General features: G+C 48.1%; 1 protein-coding gene across 4 annotated transcripts in view; it reads left to right on the top strand.

The window, feature by feature from the left end:
- Window positions 1-20,416, top strand: part of DENND1B (DENN domain containing 1B) — a 143,748-nt gene that overhangs the window by 74,719 nt on the left and 48,613 nt on the right. For 2 of the 4 annotated variants that reach the window (XM_028531257.2, XM_036016184.1), the window contains 3 exons: window positions 7,415-7,515; window positions 13,857-13,902; window positions 18,624-18,725. In XM_028531257.2, coding sequence (XP_028387058.1) covers window positions 7,415-7,515; window positions 13,857-13,902; window positions 18,624-18,725 — 249 coding nt within the window. The remainder of the gene's footprint in view (window positions 1-7,414; window positions 7,516-13,856; window positions 13,903-18,623; window positions 18,726-20,416) is intronic. The other 2 variants (XM_028531258.2, XM_036016185.1) reach the window with 1 other exon arrangement.

The following is a 20,416-nucleotide window of genomic DNA, read 5'->3' as shown; positions in this document are numbered from 1 at the left end:
CCGCACGCTGCGCGCAGGGAGACATCATCACGTTACAAGGGTCTATCAGTCGCCTTGTTGCTGTTCCGGGGCCAGAAGTGGGGAAGATTGCTGTTTAGAGCCGTGTCATCCGCTCTCAGCTCAGTCGGGCGTGAAGTCTTGTCATCTGCCTCCGTAATTGCATCTCACCAGCCCCCTCCGACTCGTCAGCTGGGGCCGCGCACGCCGTCCCTGCGCCAGAGGCCAGCGCCTGACAGCGGCTCCCCGCCGCCCATCAGCGATATGTTAACCGGGGGGTGGGGTGGGGGTCTCTGTGGCCTGCGGAGGCAGGGGCCCGCGCTGCGTCTCTCCGAAGCAGATGTCTGCGTGGTGGCTGCTGTTTTGACCAACCTTTAGTTGGAAAATGCCACCCTCTCGAAGTCCATAAGCACGTTAGTTCCAGAGATTTGCCTGTGCATGCAGGTTCTTTCTGGAACATTCAGAGCCAGCCGTAGGGCCCGAGCGGCGGAGCCGAGCTAATAAACTGGAATTTCTTCCTTTGTTCGAGTCACCCCCAGGCATCCAGGCCTGCGCTTTTCTCAGCGTCGCTCATTAATTCCATCAGGGGCGTCGGCAAAGGCAGTCTCGGCGATCCCCGGAAAATCGGCCATTAAAATGTAGATTTTACAGGTTTAGTTAGACCGAAGGGGGCGTGCAGAGGATTTTAGCCTCTCCATCTGGATTTTACACGTCCTGGACCTGTCCCTTCCCCGTGTCACCTGTGTCAGCATCGCATCTGAGACCTGCAGCGTCTGTCTGCGGGTCTGTCTGCGGGTTACAGACCGCACAGCTGGGGAGGGGACAGAGGGGACCCAGGTCTGCTTCCGAGTCAGGGTCACCGGAGGGGGTCTCCCCCTCATGTTTGGGAAGCTGCTGCCACGTGGTCCCATTTAGCACTGTTATCAAGGCCTCTCCGGGAGAGAGACCTGAGGAACGGGTTTTAGGTTTTTCATTCTTCCCAAAGTCCGTAGCAACCAGGTACAGGGGCTGAAACCGGAGCCGGCAGCCCTCGGTACCGCTCCTCTGAACGCCGTATTTCCGCTCGGTGAGAGGGGCTGGGGTGCCTCGCAGGGGGCTGCGGGCGTCGTCCTGGGCACTGCGCTGGGGGGCACGGGTGGGGGTCCATCGGGGACACTTGCTGGACAGGAAAGCAGGAGGGCCTGTTCTTTCCGGCCTGGTGGTGACGAGGGCTCCGCTCTTCCTGGAGAGCACGCACGTACTTCTGCTCTGTGCTTCAGTCCACTCCTCTCCTAAGAGGAAACAACTGGCTTTCAATTTAAAAAGTAAAAATTTTAGTGTAACTATGACGGAACTATCTAAGGGCTGTGTTGCGAGCTGTCGTTCATCGGGGTCTGTAAGCTTTGTTCCCGCACTTGCTCTGGTCTCCACGGGAAGGACCTACAAGACTTCGGTTCACGCTGGTGTTTTCTGAGCACAGAGTGACTTCTGTGCTGAGTAGTTACCCGCGTCAGATATAAGGAAGAGGGTGTGTGCTGTCTCTTTGTCTTTAGGAAAAGTACTGTTGAGAGCAGTGTGTTTTTTAAAGGACCTTTTAGACTTGGGTTTTCCCATAGTGCAGTTTTGTTTTCCAGCTGGGCAGGATTTCCTCTTCTGAAGCGCTGTCTAGGTGAAGCCGCAGCCTAAGTCACAGCGGTCACCACACCCAACACTTCCTGCGTGGCACTTGCTACTTTCCCCTCCACCCCCGTCTCCTCCTGCCGGGCCAACGTGGGTGGTTGTCCCTCCTTCCCCCCGTCTGTTCCCCCACCTTGGTCCTATAGACCTAAGTCCCTTGCCCTTTCTTTGCTGAGCCCTTTTCGCCACCCCACTGCCTCATGTCGTGTCTCGGGTCAGGCAGTCCTCCTTTCCCACAAAGAGCATTTCCACGCCGTACTCGCTGAAATCCGGCATCCTCGCCGAAATCCGGCATCCTCGCCACTTACACAAACGGTGGTGATGACGGAGAGGTCATGGCCAAGAGGTACGTAGCGTGCAGTCACCTTTGAGGTAATTTCACCACCACTCACGCTGCAGTGAGGGCAGGCAGTGTCTGCTCTGGACCGCAGACAGACAGACTGTGAGCCTCGGAGGGAGCGCGTTGTCCGGTGCCACGGGACCGGTAAGTGGCTTCACCGGGTCCCTTTGACATCACAGCACACGCTTTCAGTTCCATGCAGCTTTGCCTTTTGCTGACCACCCTGCAAAACCGCAGGCATCTTTGCATGCCGCCCAGTGAGGCGTCCCCTCCCTTGGGAAGCTGCTAACCACCCGTGCCGAAGTGGCATTCCCCCTTGTCCTTGCAAGTCGGGACAGCTTTCCTCCCTGATGCCTCCTTGCCCCTTTCTCCCAGTTTCAAGGCTCCTTCTAGTGCCAGCACGTGTCTTCCCTTGGGCCGCCCGCTGTCCCGTCCTGTACATTCATTCCACATATAACTGCCCAGCCCTTCGGAATCAGAAACGGCTGCTGGTGACGACTCCCTGCCTGTAGAACTCCTCAATCCGCCGTGACGGGCTGTCCGTCACCTGGCCCCCAGCCTTGCGTCCTGAGTTTTTCCACCGCTCCCTTCTGCATTCAGGTTTCTAGCCAGCGAACTCCTCAGGGTAAGGGTCGCCTCTGGGTCAGTCGGGACAGAACACCCAGCCCTCAGGGCGGTGCTGATCCGGAGGTTTTTAGCAATGTTTTCTTTCTAAAAGCTGGTTTGCCTTACAGATGCCTAGTTTCTTTTAGTAATTCCAGTTCTGTCTTTTCTCTCTGAAACTGTGGTTTAGAGCTATGGTGTGTGTATGTGTGTGTGTAAAAGAATAAATTTGTCTTTTAAATTGTGGATAACAAACGTTTTTAAAAGAAGAAGTTTTTATTAGTTATGGTATGAAATAGGAAGTGTTCATCGGGTACAGAGAAATGCCAGAGTAGACTTCTGTCTCTTTGATGAGTAAAATGTATCTCTTTGCCACTCATCTTTTTAAAGAACCAAGGTTTCTTAAAAAATTCTGTTCATAAGTGAGAGGCTCATTTCCATGTAGACTGTGTCTCTAAAGAAAGATTTATGTCTAGCCATTTTTTGCTAAAGAATTTCAGGTTTTTAAAAAGTCCACGACACAGTGGTCATCCCTTAGGGGAAAGCGATCGGTAACGATGAACTGACTCTTCTCAGACCCACGAGTGTCCGCTGCCGTGGGCTCTCGCTCAGCCTCCCCAGGAGCTCAGGCTTTCCTACAGTCCCGTAGAAACCCTGCTTTCTCCCTGGGAAGGGCGTCCAGGTGCTCGCTCATTGAGTCACCCCTCGTTGGTGGGGCGCCTGGCTCACCCCAGACAGTGTTCTCCGGGCCAGACACCGAGCTCACAGCCTCTGTGTCAGCCTGCGTCCCGTCAGCAGAGAGAAGAGACACAGGAGAGAATACTTTATTATGATGTTATTCACAGTCTCCTAAGCATAGGAATTTCAAATCTTTGTATACAGTAAGGCGGCTGAAAGGAAAGGTTCTTGACCTGCCTGCTTGGGTTGGCGTCTCGGCCTTGCCACTTCCTAGTTGTGTGGTCTTGGGCAACTGGTCTACCTTTGCCTTTGCCTCCATGTCCCGATCTGTCCATGGGAATAATGGTAATAGATTGAATGCATTGGGTCCTCAGAACAGAGCCTGGCATGTTGTGGGCATTCTGTGAATGTTTGCTGTTGTCATCCTCAGTGACCTCAGACCCGGTGGCCTGGGACAGGAAGTTCCAGGTGCCTTTATTCCGTGGCTGCATTCCCCACGGCCAGCCTTTATTAGCAGGTGCGTCCGTCCACTGCACGGGCCCCAGCCCTGTCTCTTCACACGGCTCCCTCGCACACCGACTCTGTAATTGCTGTGGGAGGGAGATAGACCTTCCCAGTAACTTTATCTCACACTGTTGGGTGCTTTGGCACTGTATCAGTTCGACATACTGAGTGTGCTTTGTGGAGCTATACATGCGGTTAGGTATTCACGTGTCCTTGAACACGTGAATGGTAAGGACTGCTGTTTTTCCTTAAACCCACCTCACTCCGGCGCTTCCGCACCCACCCCAGGCTAATCACGCCGCCCCCTGTGGCTCTGGGACGGTGTTCCCACCCCGGGACCTTGGAGTGCGTCCTCCCCAAGGGGGATGCTCTTCTCCCCAAGTCCACAGCCGGTGGCTGCCCCGTCTCAGTCGGGTGTCAGTTCAGACGTCACTGCATCTGACCGGGTCCCTGGTCCAGCCCCTGTCACCCCTGATTCTCTTCCTCTGCATGAGGATTCTTCGTAGAGCTTACCTCTGACAGAATACGTATTTTACCTGCTTACTGTTTGCTCCACCCACTGATACGAAAGCTCTGTGAACACAGGGCATCGTTCTGTTCGGCACATGTCACACAGCCTGGCGGACACTGGTGACAGCATCCAGCAGTGGGCACTCAAAACTTCATTTCGGCTGGGTTCGGCAAGTAAACTACTCTTTTCCCAGTTGCATGGCTAGCTGACGTGCTTCAAAGCCTTTAGAGCGGATCTTGAGGTCTGTTTCGAAGGTGGGTCTGAATGATAGTCAAGCTAACGCGTTCTGTTAACGACCCCCCGTCTCGTGAAGAACATAAAACGCTAGGACCGATCTGATCGGAGGGTAGAGGGGGTGGATGGCTCAGACACGGCCCTTTCGGGGCGAACACCAGGAAACGGACTCTCGGTTGCTTTGGCGGCAGGCCCGCGTCTCGCAGCGTCCCGGTGGCACAGCCCCCCCCCCCCCCCTGTCTGTGACACACTTTGTTGTTCTTGTGTCACACAGCTTGTGGATAACTGTGTTTGGTTTCCTGGCAAGTTCATTTTTTCTTAATGGTAACCCTTTACCTGCAGCTGGACTCTTTCTGCTCTAACACATTTGCTGTAGTTATTTGCATCTTCTCTGTCCTAATCACGCGGTGGCTCCGTGCTGCTCGGTGGGGACGGGGGGTCTTCCTTGGGGTCCTTCTTCCTCCTTTGGAAGTCTCCGCATGGGAGCTGCACAGTCAACAGACTGAATGTTCGCAAAAGCAAATTCCTTGTAGTTCCACCGGAAATGGACATTTCCGCTGTGTTCCTTTTAATTATTCATTCTAGCTGCTAAGGCCGAAACTGGTTGGGTAGAGGTGGTCTTTTTACCTGTCCCTGTCACCCACCCTTAGATCCAAAAGTTTGCCAAATCGTGAAGGACTTCCTTCTTTCCTGGTAGACTGGGATGAGCAGAGGCGGCCCTTGGCATGTGCTGACCGCTGTAGTATCATCGTGGGGCCACCCTCTGAGAACCAGTCAAGTTCACAAACTCACGTTGTGCCTTAGCAGTGAGTCATGTGTGCCCTCCATGCAGGTTGACTCCTGGGGCAGGGGAAAGTGTCCATCCAGCAGTGGACAGAGTACTTGGGACTCTAGATGCGCCCAAAAAACGACTTGCTATCCTTACAACTCTTTGTCTTGAGAATGTGTTTTCCTCTCTTACACTGTTATTTTCCTCAGCAATAAAAAAGGAACACTCTCCATTTTTTTAGGGGTTAAAAAGAGTCGTTTTAACAGTCACCAGGGTAGCGATGGAGAAACTGAGCAAGTGAGCCGCCTTTCAAAGCTGCCCGAGGGCCCTCAGCCCGTCCGGTCGCCCCGCAGTGGGGACAGAGCTCCTGCACGTTGGATGACTCCCTGTTTATACCCCGGACGGCCCCCTGGTCCTTGGGGAGCGCGACTCGGGCTGGACGACCCTCTAGTTCAGATACATGAGATAAACACGTCCCAGTCCCTAGTTGTTAAACAGAAGTATTGGAATGCCTCCTAGTGGTACATCGTGTGTCCTAATTAAGGGATTTTAAAACCAATCTTCACCGAGAGGACGCTGTAGATAAACCATTAGAGCGTGTATGTGTGTGAAGTACTAGAACGCTTTAATGACAGCATTCTGAATGGAATCAAAATATATTGTTTTACACATATAATTCACTAAAAACGTAACTGGAAAATAAATATATAATAGACAAAGATGAATGTAATTGGAATCAACATTTTTTATGTTTTTGGTTCAGAGTAGATTATTTTAATTGATTTTTAAAAATTCAGTACAGCTCTTTTGCTCTTTAGCATAGATAATGTTGCTATTAAGATTGACCTGAGAGGGAAAAGGGGTGGAGGAGGTAGGAGGGGGTAAACGGGGGACAGATGGTGACGGAAGGAGGCTGGACTCGGGGTGACGAATGCACAGTACAGTGTACAGGCGACGTGTTATAGAACTGTACCCCGAAACCTCCATGGTTTCATTAACCAGTGCCGCCCAAATCAATTCAATAATAGAAAAGATTAAATTACTTTGTATACATTTATTTTATATTGTTTGGATTACTACGTGTAAATTTTAAGTTCTCATATAATAAAATAGAAATAATGGTTTTATAGAAAGTGCGTGGTTCATTTTCAGATGGTTTTACTTTTGAATTCGGATTTTCTAGTTGAATAAAATGATTCAATTAGTTACCTTGAAATGGAGACAATGGCAGAACTTTAAAATGATGATGAATGCTGATTTAATTGTTGCCTTCGATGCTAAAAATGATTTTACACGCAGAGAAATATAAGTTAAAACGTACGGAAAACCATACAGAAAGAGTTCTGGGGCGGGTCACTAGGAGGGAAGGAAAAAAAATGGCATCATTTTTGTGAGGCATTAGAAACATTTAATTAAGCGCTCGCCAAACACAGAACAATAAAATGGCAGTTACCTTGAAAACGGCAGCTGCCGTGGCCTGAAGCCCGGTGACACCGGGCTCCCCTGAAATGAACAGTGTAACTGCGGGATGATGATGTCGCCGGCTTCCCGCGGAGCAGCTGTCAAGCTCGGGCGGCTGGCTGGTCCACAGTGACATGCTCTGTGTCAGTGAGCAGAGTCCCCTGGCACCGTGGCCCGCCCGCAGCCCCTGCTGTCGGACTGTCGGGCCGCGTTCCCTCCTCGGGCAGTCCGCCCTAACGATACCCCTCGGGGGCTCCCGCCTCCCCCTTTCTCCGAGTCTAACCGCGCGCAGTCCTCGCAGCGGCCTGGGCTGGGCGGCACGAACAGGGACGTGCTACCAGGTCAGCCACGAGGCTCGCCTGATGTTTCCGTTTCACTTTTCTCTGTGGCCTGAGTTTTGACCCCAAACACTGTGTTTCCACCACACCACTCTCCACCCGAGAGGCCCGAGGAACTGCTCGAGCTGCTTACGTGCCGTGGTTTTAAGAGGGGCTCCCCAAACCTAGCACTTGCAGACATGTTGCATGCAGCAGCGTTAGTAAGGATCATGGCGGGCGGGCTGCCGAACGGGCCGGTCTGGGATTGCCGTTCATCTCAGAGCTGCCGCAGCGTTGGGAGGGTCCGCGGCCACTGACTGTCGTTGTCCTCTTCCCACCTGCAGCTGACCGCCTGCCTGCACGGATCGGCCGCCCTGCTCTTCCCCATGTTCTGGCAGCACATCTACATCCCCGTGCTGCCGCCGCACCTGCTGGACTACTGCTGGTGAGCTCCCCGCCGGGTGGGCGCGGGCCGGGCCGCGTGGGGCGTGTCCGCTCCTCTGCAGGTTCGGTGGGCGTGCCGGGCCCCCGTGGCCGGAAATCGCCTGAACTTGCCTTGGAGAGCAGGGACAAACACCAAAACGTGCTTTTACAGAGTAGTTCTTTCCGGAGTCGGCCACGGTTCCTGCCTGGCAGTCAGAGTCCTTGAGGGTTTGTGAGTTCCTCCCGCAGCCGTTTGGGTAGCTGAATGCGTGCGTAGAAGCAAGCGCCATCTTAGTCGTGGTTGGGAAAGGTGGATGGAAGTGACAGTGTCACTCACGGGACTCGGGGTCCCAGGGGTCGGCGTCTGTCTGCAGAGTCCGGGAGGGCAGAGGGGCCCCCTGCACCCCTCCCTCAGTAGCTCACCCCGCACCAAACACCACAAAGGGGCTGCCCCAAGTACAGGGATCCCCTGAGAGAGTGCTGGGCGTGTAGGGAGTAGTTCTGGAAAGCTTCCTGGCGATAGAAATAGCTCCCAACTGAATTCAGCTCCACCCCCGGAACCCCCCTGTCCCTCCCCTGGAAGAGTCTGTGGACTGGGAGTGACCGTGGACCTGGGCTGGGCTCCCAGACTGCAGCCTTGGCCTTGGTCTGGCCTGAGGGCCAGACGTCCCCTTCCCTGTGCTGTCGGCTTCCATGGGGAAGCTCTGCTCCCCAGAAAGCTGGTGAGTTCTCCCTCTGGACGGTGCAAGTACACACACACACGCACACACGCACACAAGCCCCGCACGGAAGGACAGGACGCACGCACGCAGAAGGCCATAAAGTTGACCATAATGGGTTTTTTGATATCACAACTCATAATATTAAAAAAAAAAGGCTCTTTTAGAAGCAAAGTATTTAACTTCCTTATTTCGTGAAAAGCAGATCAGTGAAAGCATTTAAGGATTAAACAGACTTATGTTCACACCTCGGGGTATCTTGTATTTAGTTTTTATGGCTAGCCCTCTTTGGAACAAGCGATTGTCATGACAAAATGTGTAGCTGGCCCCAGGTCGACGGCCTCACTATACTGGGTGTTCGTACAGCCTGGTGACACGGCCATGGGTGGCCATGGGTGAACGTCCCATCCGTGTTAGCACGGAGGACGCGGTGAAGTAGCTTCTTCCTGTGACCCCACTACCCGCCCCCGTCACTCGGCCCGAGTCTTGGGAAGGAAGAGGGTCTGGGAGGAGGCAGTGGGGTCACAGTGTAGTGAGACTGTGACCTGTGCAACACCCAAGTCCAAGGGTAAAGCCGGGTCTGTAGTCAGGTCCTGCTGGTTTTCCCTTTAGGGTTCTTTTCCTCTGACCAGCGCACCCGGAGCATTCGCGTCCTTGAAGACCTCACTTTGGCACATCCAATAGGCCTCTGCTCACTGAGCAGTCAGCGCCTGCTTGTTTTAAGTAATTTTCTGTTAAAGCATTTGAAAACATATTGATACATAATTTAAAAATATACACATGTCAAGAACGAACACTTCTGATTATGAGGTTTAGAACGATATTTTATCATATGCCGTGTTGGTGCCATTTGAATTTTTCCGGTGACATGTTTTGGCCTCTCGGGAGGTGACACCCCTCTGAGTTCCACGGGGGCTTTCTGACACAGCGTTATGCAGAAATCGCCCCAGACGGGGATCGCTCCACGCTCCCTCGTTCCAGAGGTGCCGGTGCCATCCGCCCCTTTCCGAGCCCGCCGGCAGGTGCTCTTCCCGCTGCTTCCGCCGTGAGGAAGGAAGCGGGTTCCGTCGTTCAGGCGAGGCATTTCCTCGCTGGTCCCTAGCCTCTGCGGTAGGTGCCAGGACAAGTGCCAGCAGCCTCCGCGCCAGCCACCCCCCAGCCCCCCGCCCGGAGAGCACGGTGGCGGAGATTACAGCCCCCTGAGCTCGTCCCGCCACCACGAGGGGCTCAGCCTCCAGCGGCAGGGTCGGGCAGGGTCTATATTTAGAAAGAGTCGCTTAAGGCCCAGCTCTCTCCCGTTATCAGAAAATTCTATGGACTAAGCTGTTTCCTGGGGAAATGGTTTTCTCCTGTTTGTTTGCACCCTTGCCAGTGATCCTGGCCACACTGACCTGTAGGCAGAAGGGCGAGGAATGTCAGAGGTCGTCGCTTCCATTCCGTGGGTTCGGGATAGAGACATTTCTCAATTCCGCTTTGGAAATGGAGCCAGGAAGGCTGGATGGCAGGAGATGCGGGTCTGCCCACTCTCCCAGGCGACTGGCACCTTCCAGATCCCGAGCTAGTCCCGGCTTCTGGAGGGGTTTGGGGGTTTGCACGTGGTGTCTCTGACGGTAGACTTGGTGACAGCCAGGAGGCCCCTGGTGACCCTGGGTGAGTGTCGCGCCCGGGTCCTCAGGTGCAGGCTTGCCCGCCTGCTGGCTCGTGCGCTCCTTCGCTCCTGCACTCGCACGTCAGACACTCAGGGATCCCCTGTTTGTCCAGCCGTGAGCAGGCAGCGTAACGAAGAAGTCTTGGTCTCTGCCCCGGTGGGGCTCGCAGATGGGAAGGAGTTGACACACGCATTAGCATGTGCACACACATGCAGGTTCGTCTCAGAGGTGCGTGAGGGGAACGCAGCTGGGGACACCTAGGAGGAGGTGGCCCCTGTTGCCTGCTAGGATGGGGGGAGGCTACTGGGCCCACGGGACACGGCCCGAATTTCCCCCAGCATCTAGCGCTAGGACGGGAAATGAGGAGTTGCTGTTTAATGGGCTTCAGTTGCACAACGTGATGATGTTCTCAAGATCGGCTGAGCGACACCGAGCCCCCAGGCAGCGATGTGGCAGGGTGCACTCAGCCTGTGAACAGGGCACGCCTCGTGCTGTTCTACAACAGCACAGCGAAGGGGACTTGGGCGTGCCCGGTCTGCGAGGTGGGCGGACAGTCCCCCCCCCTCTGAGCCCGTCCACACCCGGGCGTGGCGCGACTTCACTCCCCCCCACCCTGGGAAGGTCGTACTCGTCCTTCCTGGCTCAGGGATGGTTGGTTCCTGGTGGAGTCGGTCTGCGTGTCTGCTGCTGCTGCCCTCCGCCGGAGGAGGGGGTTTCGCTGGCTCCTAAGAGAAGAGCCGCTGGAAACATCACTGGGGAGCAACGCCGTTTTGATGACCCCGAGTTCACAGGCCGCTGGTGCGGTCCGCCGCACGCCTGGTCTCTGTGAGGAGACCCAACAGGGAGAAAGGGGCTGCTGTGGAGCAATTATTTCTGAACGGGGTTAATTGCTGAAAGACGAAGCGGTCATCACAGAGCCTTCCGTGTCCTCTCTTTGCAAAAGAACGTCACGGAGAGAAAGGCGCAGGACAGTTTCGACACGGATGGTGAAACCGCCGCGTTGCCAGGTCCCTTTCCCGACTGTCAGTGTCCTCGTCTCTTAGCAGGTTTCAGCTGGGGGCGAAGACTCCTTGGCACGAGATTTGGCTGGTTTGGTGTTAGGGTGCACTCAGTTCACTTGTCATGAGAAGGAAACAACTGTTCAACAACATCTGTGCTCTCTGAATCATCATAATTCTTTTAGGAAGTGATGCTCTAGGTTAAAAATGTTTGCATGTCTGACATCTGTCTGCTGTGATTTTGTTACAAATCAGTGAGACAGGAACACCGAGGTACACCAGTTGACCCCATAGAACACCTTTCCAGTTCCTTTACTGTCAGATTCCAAGGAGGCACTCGTCACTGAGTTTTTATTCTAGCTGAACAGTTTCTATAAATTTATTGTTTCTGCTTCAAGCGATAACTGGGAGGTGTTATCTTAGATGTCGCCCGTATGGCTCCAGCATTTTTGGATCTGATCTCTGAAGTCTGTTCCACTCACTGTCCATCCTCCAACATCTGTAAGATGGACGTAATAATAACTGTTTTTAAAAGGCTTCAGTATTTTGATTAACGCTCCTTTTCTTACAACACGCTTGGAAATTTGAGGTTCCTCGGGCTCTCTGTATGACTCTGGAGAGTAAGACAATCTAACCCGGGGCCCACAGGAAGGCTGAGTAGTAACTTTACAAGTTTTATCCGTCTTTCGGTGCGGCAAGGGCCTGGCACATTGCAAGACCTTGCCGTTGCCCACACTGCTTTGCGAAAGTTGCTGAGCCCGGTCGTGGGGCACATACCATTGGTGACATGTATTTCATGTCTTCTGCGGAATCCCAGAAGGGATTCCAGACACGAGAACGTGCACGAGGGGCTTCCCCAGCCTTCCCTTGGTTGAGCAAGAGTGGAAGCGTCCACAGCGTTTGCCCTGCTTCCTTTTGCAGGGAGCAGGTCTGTTAGGTCTGAAGGGTGTCCAGGCCTGTCTGTACACAGTTCTCCCCTTTCAGTGCAGCGAAGTGTCCAGAATACCAGATCTGCTACAACAAAGCAGGAAGGGACCGTTTGATCAAAGACAAGCACAACTGGGCTTAGAATGTAGCACATAAGACGTGACGGACATGCCAGTGAGTAAGTAGGAACCTCGGCTGTTCTTACTGTTCGTGAGTTCCGGATGGGGAAGTTGTGGCTGGCCTTCCTCACCCCTGGAACTGTCGAGGTGCCTCTGAAAACCGCATCTGTGGGATGCCCGCTGGTGTCATCGGGTCCTGGTGTCAGTGGTCAGGTGGACTTGCTACCGCTCTGTCCTGGTAAGGACAACGATGTTTGGGAGTCTGTGCAGGCCCTTATAAGAGAAAGAAGCTTATCTGTTTCCATTAACAAAAGGTTGGCCCTCAATGTAGCACCAAAACGTGTATCAAAGATGTTTTAAAAAATGTTTTATTTTCCTGGCTGGCGTAGCTCAGTGGATTGAGCGCGGGCTGCGAACCAAAGTGTCACAGGTTCAATTCCCAGTCAGGGCACATGCCTGGGTTGTAGGCCATGGCCCCCAGCAACTGCACATTGATGTTTCTCTCTCTCTCTCTCTCTCTCCCTCTCTTCCCTCCCTAAAAATAAATAAATAAAATCTTTAAAAAATGTTTTATTTTGAAATAGCTGTTTAGTGACATATTTTTATCGCCTTTGTAGACATTCGTCCATTCTCATGGTTTCTTGTTAGACAGAATTTTAATCTTGAAATGTCACGTTGAATAATTTCCTTCTGCGGGTAACGAGAAACGTTTGTGAAATTACTAGTAAGTCTGATCTGATGAGTTGCAAAGATTAGTTAGTGGCTGTGTCCTCTGCTGGCGCAGTGAGACCCACGAGGGGGAGCAGCCTGCCTGCGTTGCCTGCTATTGGGCCCAGGCCCCTGGACCCGTGCACCTGGGGTGCTCTCGCCATTTGGGGCTGACTTAGTGAATTTTATTCTTAAACTTGTTTGCATATTTTTTAATTTATTAAAATTATTTTATTAATAAAAGTCGACGTGGGATAAGGGTGAATGTATGAAAGGTGGATTAAAAGACAAGGCCCGGGGCAGACAGCACAGAGCCGAGCGATGACAGTGTGGGAGGGGCTGCACTCCTCAGCTCCCCAGACCTAGTAGGTGCCGGCACGTAGTAGGTCTCATGAGTACTTGGTGCTGACTGACTCAAAAATTGGATCAGGTAGTAGGTATGAAATAACGATGTATTAGGAAAATCCTAGAAATAAGAATCAAATTGAATAAACAAAAAGGTGTGCAAAAGAAATGTGAGTTAATTTGATGATTATTAAGGATGGGAAGTTCGTATTTCTCACTTCCTAAACTTCATTGACAATAGTCTTTTTCTCTGAAAATAATTTTCACAGCTCACTTGTTAGGAGACACCGCACGAAGTCCTTAATTAGCAACCGATGATTAAATGCATGGTCCGCTGTTTGAAATAATATTCAGTATTTGATGTGACGTATAGGGAGAAGTTCAACACAGATTATGGCCTAGACCCTACTGTTCTTAATCATTAAGGTTTTCTAAGGCATTACATTTTGAGTTAATTATAAATGATTTTGTGATTTTTATATAAATCGACTTTTTTTAAAGATTTTATTTATTTATTTTTTTAGAGAGGGAAGGGAGGGAGAAAGAGAGAGAGAGAGAAACATCAATGTACGGTTGCTGGGGGCCATGGCCTGCAACCCAGGCATGTGCCCTGACTGGGAATCGAACCTGTGACACTTGAGTTCGCAGCCTGCGCTCAGTCCACTGAGCTACGCCAGCCAGGGCTATCTATATAAATTGACTTTAACTTGAATCTGTGAATGGCCTTTAAAATTGGATTCGAATGTTATATGTAGAATAACGTAAAGTACCTATAATGTGCTACGTTAGAACCGTGCATTTAATACATTTAATTTGTTAGGCATACAGAATTATTTGGATCGTTGTTTCAGTTTTCATGAACTATGTCAATATATATGTATTTTTTTTTTTAATTTAGCGCTCCAATGCCCTACCTGATCGGAATCCACTCCAGCCTCATAGAGGTGAGTACCTTTCGGGCATTCGATAGCGATCGATTCACTCACAGAACGGCAGTTTAAGCAGCTGCACTTTGAAAGACTATCCATTATCTGGTACAACGCAGTGACTAATTTACACTTCCACGGTCACTTTTAAAAAGGTAACTTTGAAATAATTTGATTATCATTTATATACTAAATGGTCTTCTTCAATGGCATCAAGCCCATGAAGACAAATTCTGGTTGGTGGAAATTGTACGGTGAGTTTTAGATCCTGAAAACTAAAGTTCTGAATGGACCACACTCTTCGTGGCACTTGGGATTTTTTTATAGACACCGGAAAGTCAGAACTTGCGTCACTGGGAGTTGCAAAGGGAACGCTTATTCTGCGAACTTCATTTCATTTTATCAGTGTGTTTTTAAAGAGGCGGTTTTCATGCACTGATCATGAAGTTTTTCATCGGAATATAGCTTTATATTATTTTTAATTTTCCACCTCCTTGGGGATTAGAAATGTGGCAGTTTTTCTGCACTGTTGTCATGACATTCCACATTGATTGTGGTCCCTGGAGTCATCACCGTAGTGAACCGCTTTGCACGTGGGATCAGTGAAATGGCCAGAGAGGACTTCTTACGAGGTCAGCATCTGGAGCAGTGCGCCCAGGGCGTGGATCGTCACGGTTGCATTATGCTGGCTGAGTTCAGTTTCATTCAATTTTTTTTTTTTTTTTTGCTGGTTGTGCATTCTGAGCTTTCACCCCAGTTCTCACCTAAGTGAGTCAGATTCGGCTTCTCGTTGGCTGTTGTCACTGCATACCATCAGCGCATACAGGACAGCCGCTCTGTCGGTCAGGGAGTTCCCCGGACCACGATTTTTAGTTGTTTCACCTCTAATAAAGAATCCATTTGGATGAGTTCCCATCGGAGGTTTAATTTGCTTTTCATATTGAAGTCCGGGCTAGATAACATTAGGACTCTTTGTATTTTGTTACTTTTGGAAAACTTGGTTCTTACCTGCAGGGAAGGGACAGAGTGATAAAAGGCGGCAGGAGCGCACAGTTACTAATCTGCCGTTAGATGGTGGAACACCTGACCGGCACCACACGCACCAGCGGTGTGACTGGTGCTCAGCCTAACTGCCCTTGGCTGGAATGGTTTGCAAAAGTGATCAGATTTGACTTTGGTATTAGTGTCCATGTCTTTTTTTTTAAGATTTTATTTATTTATTTTTAGAGAGGGAAGGGAGGGAGAAAGAGAGAGAGAGACAGAAACATCAATGTGTGGTTGCTGAGGGCCGTGGCCTGCAATCCAGGCATGTGCCCTGACTGGGAATCGAACCTGCGACACTTTGGTTCGCAGCCCATGCTCAGTGCACTGAGCTACACCAGTTAGGGCGTCCATGTCTTTTTTAAAGTAATGTATCTAACACAAGATGTAATTTTTACAATATATTTATATCTACAGATGAAAAATATTTAAAGTTGATTATACCTGTTATATATATTTTTTGCATAGTTATTCTATATCAACTTTTAAAACAAATGATTCAGCTTTCCAAAAGTATCCTAGAAAGTGATACATGTTTTAAATATTCAATTAAAGTGATCACATACTTAACGGACACCAATGGGGGAAAAATAGTACTTTTTGAAAGGAGCAGTTTAAGAATCCCTTACCCCTGAAAGGACTGTCCGGAGAAGTGGTCTGTTCCAGCTTTACCTCGGCTCCCACCGTTAGAGGAGACCGCGGGGGGGCCGGGAGCCGGGTATGCTGAGGGAGGGGGCGCGGTGGGGCTCAGAGAGGTCCTCACACCAGGCGGGTGCCCGGCAGCGCCCCCCTGGACCGGCTCCGGGGCGACTCCTGCCGCAGCTCCGGCCTTACTGCGTCTGACTCCGTAGCCTTTCCCCTGAAATGCTGATCTTTTGTGCTTTTTAAACTTTGTATGTGGTATTATCATTAAAATGTAAATATATGTGTTTACATGTTTCACATACGAGACCGAAGTATTTTTTTACTCTTTCGGTTATTTTTGGCTGCCATTCCAACTCATTTTTTTTAAAGGAAGAACCAAATAGTCTCTCATTTCCTGCCAGACAAGACAGTTTCAAGACTTCTAAACGTAATTGTTCAAAGATGTGAAAGTAATGCCCTGTTCAATCTTCCCTTTAATTATTTTTATGTAATCACGAGTGAAAGATGGCTCCCAATCTCTTTTTAAAACGCAAACCTGCTCCCAAAATACAGGGTGAGGGCCTTGCGCTCCATGGGCGCACTAGATGCACGAGACCTTGGGAGAGCGCGCAGCCGGGGGGCGGGGCCTGCAGCGACCGGGGCCGCTGCACCTCAGTGGGGGCTGCCGTGGGGCTGGGCGGGCAGCTCCCGTGCAGCAAGGCCTCTAAACAAAATGTGGCCCCAGCTTCACAAGGCCACGTGGCCGCCGCCTCTGAGTCGCTGCGGGCTGTGACGTTCCTGGCGTGTAGTCCCCGCCCCTGGAAGGGTCCTCGGCAGAGGACGGGAGGCACGCCCACCACCTCCTGCACCAGACTTCCCATCTCCGTCCTCGGAGCGTTTTCTATTTTTGAAGAAAAGGGAAAATTTTATTTTTATATTTTCTTGCTCTTTTTCCATCTAAACAAGTATGACTTTTACGATCTAAATACAGGAGAGTGAGATCACTTTATGGGCTGTGTGGCTGTCCACTTCTATTTCGCAGGAACAACAGCTAAACCCAGGTTTGCAGGGAAAACAGATAAAATACTGACATTACTCCAACTTAAGAAAAGATTTAAATTACATGGTATTTTTTAAAATATAAAATTGTTCTCATTTTAGAGGTCTCAGTGTACTGATTTCTTAAAATGAATAAATTTTCCATTACCTTTAAAAATATTTTATTTATTGATGTATTTTTAGAGAGGGGAAGGGAGGGAGAAAGGGAAGGAGAGAAACATCAACATGTGGTTGCCTCTCAAGCGCCCCCTACTGGGGACCTGGCCTGCAACCCAGGCATGTGCCCTGACTGGGAGGGAATCAAACCAGCGACCCTTTGGTTTACAGGCTGGTGCTTATTCCATTGAGCCACACCAGCCAGGGTGCATTTCCATTCTTACTGGGTGGTCCCTTGAACAAAATTTAATATCCAGCTATTGCCAGATCTTTTAAAATTAAGAGCAGCTTTGAAAAAAGTATACATCTCATAGTAATGCTGATTTCCTTTATTCAAGGTTTATCGTGTCATCACAAAGCATTTTGGGGTCACATGGCCATTTTTCTAGGCTATTTTATTTTTTAAAAAATACATCAGTTTATAGGTTAATTTATAGTTTTTGTTAAAAGGACAACTTAAAATTGAAGATGTATATTTGCTTATAAAATAGGTTATTTTTGTAGTTTTGCTGTAATTTATAGATATCTACATACTTGTGTATATAAACCTTGTTTACGTATATGTATAAACATGAAAGGGAAAGGAAATGAGTTCATTTATAAATGTTAATTTCTTAAGGGCCATGTTTTGAGTCTTTCTTTAGAATTATTTTAATGTCTTTTACAAGGATTTTTAGCATCATATACCGCCCCCCTCCCGTGAATCCGTATTCCACTTAGATATCATAGCTTTCTTAACACTAAAGGCTACCACTTCCCTGGAAAATTTAAAATTCTACCTAATGTGCATAGATTTCAAATTCTAAGTGAATCAGAGAAATTTTAGTCTTGCCCAACTTAAACCAAAAAATTGGCCAATTTAAAATTTAAGGTATTTAATAATTTCCAAAACAGCTATTATTCTAGAATGTCCCTTTAAAAACTATCATGCTGAAATTAATTGACCTACTGCTAGTTGACCCGTACAATTACAGAATTCTGAGACGATGGATATATTTCACTAATGAGCACCTCATTTGCATTAGGGAATAATACTGTTTGCTATCATTTACATAAAACTATTAGTGGTATATAACTTAAGTATTCATAGTAGGTTAAATAGGAAACAAACTAAATATTTTAAGCATGAAAAATCTGATGAAATTCTAATTCACTACTATTTGTCCACATATTGACATAATTTGGCCAGGTGTCTAAGCTGTCAAACAAATAAAGCAAATAAGTCAAATAGTTAATCTGATAGGCTATTAAATTTGATTCTTATGTTGAAACTTGTGTGATAGATATTACTAATAATGAACTACATATTACTGCCTTCTCTGTCCTGTTTTCATATTCGACTTTTAGTCATCATCCTAAACTTTTACCAAATTGAAATCGAAATATAGAGAAAAATATGGATTACTTTAAACTGTAGTTGGTTTATGTGAGATCTGCATTATGATTTGTGCTAAAAATAGGCATAGAACTGGACACAAGTTCCATCATAAGATTGAAATTCAGTTGATCAAATTTAAAGAATATAAGTTTTTACAGCTCACTATAGCCATGCCTATTTTGTAAGTCTTTGTTGTAACCTCTCTTTGGTCGTTAAATTATGTGCAGTGTCTTTAAACTAAAATGGTATTGAGATGAGCAAACATTTTATTTTAAGCCTTTTCACCCCATCTTTTTGAACGGTTGCATACAAACTATTTTTTTTCTCACAAAGTTGTTTATATTCTTTTATAATGTAGGATTATCCTTTATTTCCTTCTTCCAAGACTAATGCATTAAGATAATTTTCTCTACATTTCTAAGCTCACTAGGTTGTGGACAATGTACTAAGATGTTTATTTATAATTGTGTTTTTTAAACAGAGAGTGAAAAATAAATCACTGGAGGATGTGGTTATGTTAAATGTTGACACAAACACTTTAGAATCACCATTTAATGACTTGATCAACCTCCCGAGTGACGTGGTAAGTCCGAAGGATCTCTCCTGGTGAACATGGATACACATGTATGTCTTCTCCCGGGCCCTTGGATCGCCGAGAGCGGTTCTGCCCACTGCGAAAGACGGGAATAAAGGGGCCGGGGGTGCGCGAGGACTCACCGTAGGGTCTGCGTTTCCCGTTTTTACCTTTTGGCAGTTGAGGGGCCGGCGAGTGGGGCCTGATGCTCCTCATTGTGAAAGGGGGACCGTAATTAAAAAGCTCGGTGCATTCATTAGGCAAGGCTCCTTTCAACCTGCGCCTCTTCATCTCATCTTAATCATTATATTACAAAGTAGGCATTTCTGTCTGCCTAGTGGCATGTCTTGCAAAAGAATGAGAGTTTTTGAAGGAAAGAGAAGGGAGCCAATTACCGGCCTGGCTTCCCCGCCACCTGCCAGCGCCGTTCCTTTTAATTAATGATCTGATGGTGCTGGTCAATATAATAAGAAATGCTGGTACAGTTGGGGTCAGAAAATTCTGGCTTTGATCTCCCTCAACTTTCTGAAACATTTATTTGTTTTCTCTAAATTATTTCAGTTTTATTTTTAATCTTCTCTATCCTGCTGAGGGCCGCAAGAATGAAAACCTACACGGAGTGTCATTTGCCGTGGCGGAGCAAAGACTGCTTACTTAGAATTCTATTTGTAAATTAAACTGCAGGCCCAGTTTGTCATAAAAGACATCTGATCCTTTTGAAATGACGAAAACTGTCTTTTGTCTGTAAAGGCTGATAAATTAAGTGCCAGTTCTCGCCTGGTCTTTGATCTTGCAAAGGGGTGTGTGTGTGTGTGTGTGTGTGTGTGTCTGCAGCTTATAATAGGATATATTCTGTATTTCATGTGAAATGGTCTCCAAAAGTGCATTTTTTGGCCTTCATATTCCTGATAACGGCAAAAATGCAGACTAGTCTTTTTCTGTGCATGTTTCAATGCTTGTTTAAAAATACCTTTCTAACATAGCTCTAAGTTAAAATAACCCCCCTTTAAAAAATTATTCTTTTCAGGGATATTAAAATTTGAGAGTTAAAAAAAAAAACCTCCACTCAAATTTGTAAGTCTCTAATATTGCAAGTACTTTGAAATCATTACTAAGGAGTTTGGAAAATGAAATAAAAAAATCTTAAACTCAAAAAATACACTAAGACTAAACTTGATTGTTTTTATGGCTACCGATGGGAAAATATGATTTTAAAGTTGAAATCAAGTTCTTTATGCCCATAAATAACCTAAAATACTTGCTGACCTTGAAGCAAATTAAATTGAAGTGTTTTATCTCACTATGGTAAAATTCATGCTACGTACGAACAAATCCAAACCCTGGTCAGTGAAGAACTGTATTATCTTTTCAGCTCATTATAACTAGATTGCCTCATTATAAAAATTTTGCAGAAGCTGCTAGAAATGATTAGAGTTATTCATTTGGAAACCCATCAAAGTATCCTTCGTTGGAGAGAGGAGTAATTATGAAAATAAAGACCCAACTTTTAAGAATGTTTTCCTCCTGTGCTTGTGTTTGCTACTGTCAGTGCCTCTGAGGAGAAAGGGTTGTTTTCTTTTAAAGAGGAGGAAGAAAAATGGGAAGAAATCAGCTTTTCCAGTGCCGTCCTGCCGCTTTTGTAGTCTGCTTTAAAGATAGCTCACTCTTTCTTTGAGAAAAATTATCTCTAACAGTCACTC

This window comes from Phyllostomus discolor, chromosome 15, assembly GCF_004126475.2.
Source record: "Phyllostomus discolor isolate MPI-MPIP mPhyDis1 chromosome 15, mPhyDis1.pri.v3, whole genome shotgun sequence".
Lineage (NCBI taxonomy): Eukaryota > Metazoa > Chordata > Mammalia > Chiroptera > Phyllostomidae > Phyllostomus > Phyllostomus discolor.
This window is presented reverse-complemented; position numbering and strand designations above follow the sequence as displayed.